Here is an 11,511-nt window from a genome sequence, read left to right as displayed (position 1 = left end):
TTCCGTAGCATCTGTCCTGCTGAAAATACAACCCCATATCAAGTTAGAGGAGACATGACAACATATTTAGTTTTTAGTATGGGAGTTAGGGCCATACCCCTTCAAATAACATATATTGTACCACTGTATCAGCTCTGTAATATTAAGAGCTTTGGGAACATACTCACAGTGCCTTGAGTTTTAGTCTGAGTTTAGTTTCTTTACTGACACCCTGAGGCATCTACTCTTCAAGCTGGGGACATTGTAATGGGTGAAAACAAACAGCTTTTGGCACAGCAAACAGGTGCAAACAGAGCAGAGTATTTCACACTTGTATTGTATTTGGCTCAGCATAGGCATACAGCCGTCTGGCACCTCACTGGATAGGAGGATCGAGTTAATTAAAAAAAGTTGCGTTCCACAGACATTTGCCTTGCCCTTGTGTTTCTGTGTGTGTGTGTGTGTGTGTGTGTGTTCCCTGGAGTTGTGTTTTGAGATGCATTTGGGACCTAAGGGACACTTCTAATCAAAACACACAGGCTGCCAGCCGCCTAATCCTCTGAATTCACAATGACGAGGTGCATTATGAGGCACTGCTCCTCAGTGATACAGATAATTTGGTGATTACAATTATTCTACCAATGATATGGCCATATGGTGTCAAAGAAAACAGCAAAGAGGCAGAAAAATTGGAAAAGTTATAATAATATAAACATAATCAAAATTTCTACAATGATTTTAACTTGCATAGTTTTATATAAACGTGTATAATGCTAACTTTAATCTAAACAGAGAGTCATTAGGTATAAATATAGATACTATTTTCAGCAATTTCTCAGATAAGAGTAGAACTCTGAATCCTTCATGCTGGCTTTAACTGTAACAAGAGCTCAAAGAAATGTTATCTTCAATTTAGCAGCCTCACGCCAGTGTCCATTTATATGTAGGGCCGAGTTTAAAACTGTATTGATCGCTGTCAAACCAACAAATGGCCATGCTCTATAATAGGTTCTGTTTCAGAGCTATTATCCTCAGCTTGGATCAGTAGACAATGGTTACAAAGGCTATATTAGAGACAAAAGGCGATCAAAACATTGTACATAGGACTCCAACATTTTGCAACAAATCTAGCTTTTTTAAAAAGGCAACATGAAAATTCAAACCTTGGTTTAACAATCAATTAGAATTTTGTTTTATATTAAGATTTTTATGTTGTTTCCCCCACTCACTCATAATTATGCTAGTGCCATTGTCATTTGATTCTATGTTTGTCTGTGTTTGTTGAGTCTTCATTCTCTTATTTTGAAGCATTCTTCTACTTTGCAGACATTATTTATTTATTATTTATTTAAAAAATATGATATTACACTTTTATAATCAAGCGTTGCCTACTAAAGACACCTCGTCATGTATCTAGGAGCTGTGAGTTCAACCAAAGAGTGACACCCCCTTCTCAGATTGTTTCATTTTAAATGCTTTTGGAGTGACAAATCTCCAGTGTTTCGCACAAAAATAAATACATAACTAGAAAAATAACCCATCATCAAAATGATTTCTCATCTTCTTTCCTATGTTGTTAATAATCTTGTGAGCGCTGCAGGTTTATCTTGTGACACCCTGGGGCGGGAACCACTGACTTTAAGCACATTTGGCTGGAGATCATCTACTGTCAACAAAAAGATGACAAAAATTGTATCTATTATATTCTCATATGTCTGGTTTTATTTGATGTGGTATCATCATATGATATTGAATCATACTGTAATATATCAAATCATTGCACTGTGTTGTAATATGCTGCGTTATCTTGTGCCATATCGTATTCTACACAAGTTATTGTATTTGGCTTTCAGATGGAAAGCTAATTAGTCTAAAAAGGCAGTGAAACGTGTGTAAATCTGGGGCCTAAACCATAAAAGGGAAGACATGCTGTTCTGTAACTTTTAAGGAGACTACCCTGATTTTTCTTACAGCCTCTGGTCTGTGATATTCTTTGTTGTTTGTGTGATAAATTACTGATCAATTCCCACAAAGCCAATGGATACATTTCGGTTTGTGAAAGGAGACTTGTTGAGGAATGACTAGAACAACACATTAGCGAATGAAAACAATGATGCCAGCTCAGAGGGTGTCTATAAAAAGACTCATTCCCCATTTCCCAGCTCCTACTGTCTAGATTACAGCCTCCAGCAATTCAGTTTCCCACGAGGAGCTTTAGTTGCTCAGGTTTCTGTGACAAATGCGAATAGTTTTCTGTCCTTAAATAGGATGTCCAGAAATCTACTTAAATTACAAAAAAAGGTGATGCTCTGTACCAAGAATAGTTGTCAGTATATTCACTATTATCACCCTTATCATAACGTTCAACAGGATGTATCTTTCTTGTCTGTTTTCTAAAAACAGACAAGAAAGATAAGATTAGAAAACAGACAAGCTAAGGCAACTAAATAAAAGATTCTCGTATCTGAAGCACATTTTATGAAACACTATTCAGAACACATTAAGTCTGCAGCACACGCCTTCGTTTGACCTAAACGGCTGTCACTCACTCAAAACATTTAACTCATGTTGACATTTTAAAAAATATCATTTAGTCAGTGAATCACTGCTATCAAAATGAATGAATCTTTATTTCTGCATAAAACAGCTCTGACAGTGAGAGTGAGTCCACTGAAATTATGTCTCTACATTTTGTATATATAGTCACAATACAGTAAGAACTTTACAGTAACAAATATGTGAAAATATAATTAAAGCTGTGGTAAATTGTCTCTATGAAGAATAGAAATCCTCATATGGGCTGAAAAATGAACAGAAGGGTGCGAGAAAACGGTGGTGACCAACAAAACAGTAATTAGTGATAGGTTGTGAAATACAGGATGAACGGATGTTTGGAGAGATTTGGGATGGGAGGACTTGCCCCATGAGCAAACTGATTAACATATCTAAGAATAATACATGTCATTAGAAAAGCAATCTTACACATTTTGGTCATCAACACAGAATGCATCACAGGGCCATTTGAAAAATAATTGTGATTCTGTATGATAGCAATAAAAAAATCATACTATTGTGGGGAAATGAGCTGTTTCACACTGTTGAGAATAATGACAAGTCATTTGATAATTGTGCCAATAAAAAACTCTAAAGGAACATTATGGCAAACTGATATGGACACAGAGATACACAGGCCTATAAAAATGTGGAATAAGCCCATATTTGAGAACCACAGATCCCCCTTAATATTCAATCGGAGTATCACTGCGTGTTATACGTTATTATAATGTTATGTGTGTAATTATCGAGTCATGAACCCCCAGTGAACCCTGACACTGAGCTTCGGGGAGTAGGAGTTGTTTAGGACCATGAGGAGCGCAGTGTTGAGCGAGAGCGTCCCTGTAGTGGAAAGCATGGGAGAAGAGTAGTGGAGCGTCGTTTTTCTTTGCGCGCTGATCCCAGTGATGCTGCCGCTCAAGTGTTGCATGCTGAAGAGTACCGACGCTCCGTGAGAGAGAGAGAGAGAGAGGAGAGAGAGAGGAGAGAGAGAGACAGAGGCTCGGCCCGATAGGATGAAGGCTCGTCTGCGGCTGCCAACGTAGGGAAATGACGATGAAGATAAGAATGGTAATTATGAGAAGACCTACAGGAAACATCATTGTAATGCTCGTTTGTGTGTGGGTTGTGTGGTGTTGTGGGCCCGCCGTGCCGTGCTGTTTGGCGGTGTGTGTTTATGGGGGCTTTTTTCCTATTCAGAAGTTACACGTTTAATGTGTCCATTGACCTAATCAGCTTTTGGAGTATTCTATTCCCATCTTTTCGTAGTTAATAGCTTTTCTTCAAACATGTTTGAATTCAGACAATGCTTTTTTTTTGAACCGTGCCTTAAAAAATGTTGACAGAGCATGTTGTGCCGTATTTTAGTGGCAGCAGCTGACATTTCATCTGCAGTCCTTGCCCGAGGAAAGGAGCAGCTGTTATTGTGCTGGCTTCTGCTTTGAAACGCTGAATTTAATTAGCATGCGAATTCTTAACCGAGAATGCAGCTTATTTTACCTAAGTAGAGCTCGGCGCCATGTTTGTTTTTTATGGTCTCTTGAATTATTTATTCATGTGTCTTCTAGTGCCAACGGGTTAGCTGGCTCATCATGCACATGGTACCTAGCTTTATGTTGGTGTACAACAGCAGCTCCGTGGGACTCTTCTTACCTCCGCCGGCTCCATCATTATCCACCCACCGTTAGATGGACCTGGTCCAAGCCACGAAGAAGCCAGACAGAGTCCCCAACCATCAAGCGCTTGAGGGTACACAAGGGTGTCCATGGATCATAAGGTAAAATAAATGCTCCATCTGTGCACTGGGAGAGGTCTGTCTCCTTGTGCGATTTTATAGAGAATGATATGGTGAACCTGGTTCTTCCTTTGAAAAATAAATATTTATGTTATTTCATGTCCAAATTATATCTATAAAAGTCTAAATTATGTAAAAGTCTATAAAGGAGGCCAGAGATGGAAGAAAAGGTAATGGTAACTAATGGTCTTATTGCACATTACGGATACAAGGGTGAACCAATATCATAAAACTGTAGAAGGGGATGTAAAAAAAAAATGTAGGGAAGGTTGATGGTGAAGGGATGAAGAGTATGGAAAGAAAGGATGAGGGATGAAACGGAGGGGGGGACAAATCAGGTTGTTGATCGATACGATGGATGGATGGACTGGAGGAGTCAGCGAGATGGTGGAGGGAAACACAAGTGGTTGAATGAGACTCTAATCTTTCGTTAGAAGCCAACAGTGGTTTCTGTATTTTGAACAAGAGATAGGAGGGGAGAAAAAAAGGAAAGGGTTGGGGGCTGAATCAAAGGGGGAGTGGCTCCCCCGGATAAGGTGTGCCTTAAGGCTTTTTGTGTGGATGAGTGTGAGGTTGTGTTAATTTGGGCCCCGCGATGTAGTATGCCAGTTTGTTTCAAAAAAGTAAGAAATCCCTTCCCAACCTTTCAACCAAATAAAAGATGCATGAAAGTGGTGTAGGGTGTCACAATGCCCAAACATTCCCCCACTACCACCAGAGATGTGGGTTAAACCTCACCCTTTGGTGGTTGGCACGTACAACAAAAACAATGTGAGTTGTTTGGGTGAGGGATCCCAGGTCTTTTTAGTGCATTAAGGTGCCTGCCATGGAGAGGCGAGTGGGATTTGGGTGGAATAGCATTAAACTGTCAGGGGTTTTAGAGAAAAGCACATGGAGGCCAAGCAGACGAGATACAAGCAGCCGAAAGGCAGCAGCAGGACTTTGAAATACCAAAACTGAAGAGAAAAAAATGTCCAAAGAAAGGAGCAAACGATGTCACCATTAAATAAAAATTTGTGTGGAATGTGCCGCTCCTGCGTTGGACAAATTCTGCCCTGAGTACATTTGAACTGGGTCACTGCATTACACACAGTGTTTATTCTTTCATCCAATGCCACTGAGCCCTCCAAAAGAACACTGATTGCTGTGACACTTTAGTAGCATATGTAATACAAACTGCACCTAATCTGTAATTCTGCCCCTGTCATCCCAGGTGAAGCGAGAGACCGGCATGTAAATGTAGAAATTCAGGTTACTGGCTGGTTTGGGAGAAGCTCTGTGAAGAAAAATAATTCCAGTCCAATTCAGGTTTGCTGTGGCTGTGTGTTTAATAAAGAATGCCGGCATCCTGGTGAACTTACTAACACAGAGCAGGTTCTGGTAGGAAGCGGACGGCAGAGCCAAAGTGAAACACACGCTATTTTCATACATGGCCAATGACAATGCTCAGGTATGTAAATGAATATCAGTTACCAGACGTTACCATGATTATATTGGTGTCAGATGGAAGTAACAAAAGGTAGTGTCAGACAAGGGTGATTGAGACAAAGGACAGGAAAGGGTAGGTGTGGGGGTTTGATCAAGGGGGGAAGGAACAGTAGATAATACAAAGAAGAAGGGATGGGTGTGGAGGTTTGGTCAAGGGTGACAGGGAGACAAATAATTGAAATTTTACTTGCCACCCTGTTCATTGGTTAGAAAAGTAACTGTTTAAATTTTCTCCTCAAACTCAATAAAATTCCCTTTCTGTGTTTTCCATATTGTGTACTACATTAACATTCATTTTAAAAGGCGTTACCTTTCTTTTTATTGTGTCGTTTTAGGAATAACAGTAATTGTTTTTCTAAATTGTGGTAATTGAAAAATCTGTGCCAGTAATTTTTCTGGCTAATATTAAGTTAAAAAGCTTTAAAGAATTAAAAAACAAGGTGTTTATTTACAAGCTTTTATTGCCCGCTAAGGGTTATAATAAATTCAAGTTAAAATTTTTAAATTAAACTTGAACTTTCAAAAGCTGAGTTTTGCTGGTTGCGTAGTTACATCTCTAAATTTCTTTTTCTCTTGGTAAAGTTTACTCGGTTTCTTTTGGATTTCATAATTAATTGCGTCCAGCCATGGAATTATTAAAAAACGGACAAAAGCCACTTAAAAAAACAGGGGATGGATTTCTTCTCCTTCAAGACATCAACTGCTACTATCTTTTTGGTTCATATTAAAACCACAACAGTCCTTGTTAGATTGCTTATGCAAGAGGCCTTCATTTCCAAGGACCCAGCACAAAAAGTGTTACAAACAAGGCTCATTCCAATAGGATAGGATGAATTCAAGACAGCGTCATTGTCTCCCTTCAGTTTGAGAAAAAAAGATTAACGCAGCAAGGGGCACAGCGAGTGGGAAAAAAGGGACATTGCGTTGGCTCGGGCAGCCACTGGGTAAGGAGAGAGAAAAGAAAAAAAGTTAAGTTGGAGAGTTTGAGTAGTGACGTTGGCCGTGGACGAGAGGTTTGATCGGGCTGGAGGGTTCCTGCGACTCTGATTCGACAGTTTCAGAGGCTTCCTCTTAGGATGTTGTAAACCCTCATCATATCCCCTTTAAAAAAGGTTAATGAAAAAAAAGAAAAAAACATTATCCACAGAAGAGATTGAACGGAGGCAAGCTGGCTTTAGTTTAAGAGTTTTTTTGTGGGTGCAAGGCACTTTATTATTCATAGTCTTTTCCTGGGCTGTGTCTTACTCCTTTCTGGCTGGGATGGCTGTGTTCATGATGGGAAGACAACCTGGGAAAAAATTTTCATTTACTTCTTAAGTTGTCACTCTGCCCCCGTCTTGTGGCATGGGGGCTTCCAAAGCCTCTGATTGCTTGCTTTGCACCTTCAAGACAGGGCCAGAGGAAAATTGGAACTAAAACCAGAAGCCAGGACCTGCTTGTAAAAGAATTCTGTGGAACGTGGGTGGGATCAGGACTGTTTAAATGCTCCTTTCAAGGGGTCATCTGAGGTGCTGGTGCTGTGCTGCTGGAGGAAGTTTCTTCGGCTTTTGACAACAAGTGCGGTGCACACACACACATACACCCAACAACCACACCCACGCACACACACAACAACCCCACACACACACCACACACACACACACACACTCATATAGCACTGATGCTTACATGCAGAAAACTCCATGCAAATGCCCAGACACATTGTTAAAATTTTATGCCCTCATCAGAGCCAGGGAAGCTTGAAAATGTGAGAACTCTATCTAATGTTCCTTTTTATGGCCCATATTAACTTATGTGCATATCTTGTTTGCATGGGCTGTGATTTCACTGAGGTGGGTGGTGGTCTGTGGCTGCTTCGCTCATTTAAGTATCTCCTAAGAGCACACGGTAATAACAAAGACTGTGCTGCTTCATGTGGCTGAAGGTTAAAGGCCAGACATTTTTAGTCATTTCAGTATAAAAACTGTAGAAAACACCAGAACATTCTCTCTCTCTGTCTCTGCGCCTGACCATTCTCAAACAGCAGTGCTGAAACCCACAAATCTATACAGTGTGAGATCAGACTTCACTGCATTTATGTGGGGTATCTTGAGAAAATGGGTAGGAGTCACAATGTTTATGTTCCTTCTGTCTGCCTCCTGCAATGCCTGCAGGTTTTTGTGAGATGTCCTCCTCTAGTGTGTATTTCTTTGACAAGCTACCGTAATTAGAGCCGCAGAGTTGAATAGACTCAACAAATACACACATCCACACACACATTTGAGCTTGAACACCTAAATGGACTATGGCTTCATTCTTCTGCTTCACTCCTCATCTCCTCTCCCTCTGATGTTTTGCCGATTCCAGTTAAAGAGATATTGACCTTTGAAGAACTGTCAGCCGAATCAATCTACATTGGCCTTTATATGCTCTAATCACAAAGCCTGTGTGAGAGCATGAATGTGGATTGTGTGCCTGTGCCAGTTTATGATGTACCTACTTATTATGGGCAATACCTTTCTGAGCTCTGACAGCCTTTAAGGCTGGGAGAAATAGGTGCCATTGAAAAGTCAGTTATGCATTCTATCTACGCTGACTCCTTTGCAACTTACAAATTAGGCTGTCTTGTGAAGTATGTATGTTAATGTATAGCTTACTAAATGGATGAATTCCTAAGTTATGTAAATTTTAATTCCACTCATAGCAAGGGAGCACCCCTGGCAGAACAGATTATATTATCCGGTGTCATCCTCAGAGTGACATTACATAGCCCAATTTGTAGTCATGCTCATATACCTTAAGGCCTCATTTACACCTGGAATTATGCAATCTGGATCTGGATATATTGTCTGGATAATAAAATCCAATCCATTGATCTTTGCATTTACACCTCGTATCAAAATGCCCACATTGTGATCAAATCGGCTAACGAGGCCACCTCTTCTGAGATGCAGCTATCCCCTTCTCTCCATCTGGGGAAGAAAACAGCCGCTTTGATTATCTCGCCTTTATTCCCTCAAATTAGGAACAGAGCAAGTTTAGGACTGCGACTTGAATGTGTGCCACCAGGAGGAGCTTAATGAGATGTCAACTGTCAGGAGGATTTTGGTAATTAATTGGTCTCTGAGAAAAGGAAGCAGCATTAAACCCTCACACCACACAACAGGTGCCACTTAATCCACCTCTGCTCTTAGCTGAGCCATTAGCCTAATTCTATACACTTTAGAAAGTGTACAGTTACCCTTATGATAATGATCAACATCTAAATAATGTGTGCCACTGCAGGCAAATACAGCTGAGTCTTAATGTTTCCTCTCACATGTTCATATCAGAAGATATTTAACATTAAAGGATAAAGTTGGAGACATTCTTTATTTTTCACATTGTCAACAAATCCCATATAAAGACACACACCAACAATAGATAGATCCTCCTAAAAAAGTATTATCTGTGTAGCCTAATTATAGCTCATTCCTCTGTACCATAGAGCTCCATTGATGTCCAAAAAACATGTTTCTTCATTATGATAAACACCACATAAATACTCAATAGCACACAAAATCTGTAGCTGGAAATAGTCTCTGGATTGAATTTGTGTCTTTGTTTTGCTTTTCTTCTTTCTTTCTTCTCATTTCTTTTCTTTATACATGTTTAGACAAGTGCATTATGCATATGTTGTTTTATGACACAATAAAACCAGACCAAAACCAATGATCATCTTGCATCATCACTGTAGGTGTTACAATGGTAATTTTTACATCTATAAAATGTGAAGCAATGTATTGTGTGATTGTTAGCTGAAAGTAGTGTACATGCCATGGATGCAACTTTTTCTGTTCCAGGTTTAGAGAGCGTCATACTGTGGATAAACTTTCACTCTCAGAATGCTGAACCTCAGTAAATATAGTTTACTATACAGTAAATAGGGGGTGATTTTGGATAAAGCCATGTTCTTCTCATGGGATTTGTTGACAATAAGAAACATGTTGAATAACATCAGCCTTATCCTTTGAAATCATGCTTAATTGGTACAATAGGGGTCTTTTATGTTACGAATGCCCTCTAAAGCCTCCCCAAGTCTTTTTTCCTGTAGGTTTGTACTCTCTACCCTTCTTAAAATTAAAGAGGTGCAGGCAGAGGCTGGTGGATTGGAGGCACATTGGAGACTCTGGAACAATATTAGAGGCTAACTGATGGGGTTTGCTCTGAAAGCAATTATGATCCTGGGTTCCCCTGGGAAGTATATAAACAGGATCATACTGATGAGTCTGGAGTCAGTGTGTGGGCGGTAATTGACTGCTTCTTCTTCTTCTTCTTCTTCTTCTCCTTCTTCTTCTTCTGCTGTGTTAAACACCACAGCTTTATCTTTTATTAAGTTATATACAAAATAAGCATCCCAACATACACAAACAGACATGGAAAAAAACTTAATGTAGTACACAACATGTCAAGAAATTACTTAGACAGACAAAACTATATATGTTGATACAACTCATTCACAAAACCTTCTATATATATATATATACGAATAAGGCACAATATTAGTCACTTCAATTGTTCTTATCCCAGTGACCATGGAAGAATAGGATATAAAAGGTGTTCATATTTTCCTAAAATGATCAGATGAAACATGGAATCTTTAAATCACTTGGCATGAGAAGGGGGTTTGGGATTTTTAAAATCAAATAGCACAAGACGATGGGTGGAGATGCATGCCTGTGGCTATATCTTCAGAACGCCATGACACTGGAAGTCTCACTGCAGTTTTCCTTAATCCAGCTGGCATCACATCATAGTTAATTGAATAGCCTTGTGAGGTTGAACCTATTGCCTTTTTTGTTCATGTTTATCCAGGAAAACAGTTATTCAGCATCAATCAAGGTAGAAAGCCCTCCGTCCTCATGTTAAAATGCAGTCTGAGTTTCTGTGTGGGAGTCAGCAAGTGTCCAAGTGCTAGTTGGTTCAAAAATTAAAGGGCTATTGTTTTAATTCAAGATTAATTATGGGTACAAATCTACCTGTAATATGCAATACATTGCACTGATTCCTTTATTCATTCATTCAATAGTCCGTGGGTTGCATCTTCAGCTGCTTGCCATCTGAAATAGTCCATATCTGATTCTGAAAGCCTCTTTCAATGTGATACACAGTCTGTAAGTGGCTATTTCCCCAGCATCATCAAGCTGTCAGAAACTCAGGGAACTGACTCTAGGGCTTCAACATCACTGTCAAGGACACTTTTATTATTTCACAGGCATTTTAAACTACGCTGTCTATGCAACCTTCAATCACCTTTTACTAGTCTAACTGTTAGACTAGTAAAAGGCGATTTTTAGTTTTTGTTTTTGTTAGACCCTAACACATTCCCAGACTTTCAAAATCCTTAAAAGTTGCTTGGGAGTAATTGTTTGGGCAGTGCAGAGGGAAAAATCTGTTTACACAGGAAGGTACAGCTAAAAGGACTGATTTTTCCCAGCTAAGGCAGGAAGGGTGAGCTTGTGCAGTGAAGCGTGTAATTCACTCCAGCCTACCTGTTATTGAGAGAGCAGGTCTGCGTACGGAGAGTGCAAACACGCTTCAACAGGAAATGGCTTGTTTTGGGCAACGTGATGGTGGAATGGAATTACCTGTTCCTCAATGCATAGAGACTGTGATTGTGTTTGTGTGTGTGTGTGTGTGTGTGTGTGTGTGTGTGTGTGCGTGTACCAACCATTCCA

General features: G+C 39.8%; 1 protein-coding gene across 1 annotated transcript in view; it reads left to right on the top strand.

Moving 5' to 3' along the window:
• Positions 1 to 3,588: 3,588 nt before the first annotated feature.
• st6galnac5b (ST6 (alpha-N-acetyl-neuraminyl-2,3-beta-galactosyl-1,3)-N-acetylgalactosaminide alpha-2,6-sialyltransferase 5b) overlaps positions 3,589 to 11,511 on the top strand; it is a 13,721-nt gene continuing 5,798 nt past the window's right edge. Inside the window, 3 exon segments of the mRNA XM_035653834.1 lie at positions 3,589 to 3,603; positions 4,101 to 4,215; positions 4,218 to 4,309. Of these exon segments, the coding sequence (XP_035509727.1) occupies positions 3,589 to 3,603; positions 4,101 to 4,215; positions 4,218 to 4,309 (222 nt within the window).

Source organism: Morone saxatilis, unplaced genomic scaffold (assembly GCF_004916995.1).
Source record: "Morone saxatilis isolate NCDOM2014 unplaced genomic scaffold, NCSU_SB_2.0 Contig12, whole genome shotgun sequence".
Lineage (NCBI taxonomy): Eukaryota > Metazoa > Chordata > Actinopteri > Moronidae > Morone > Morone saxatilis.
This window is presented reverse-complemented; position numbering and strand designations above follow the sequence as displayed.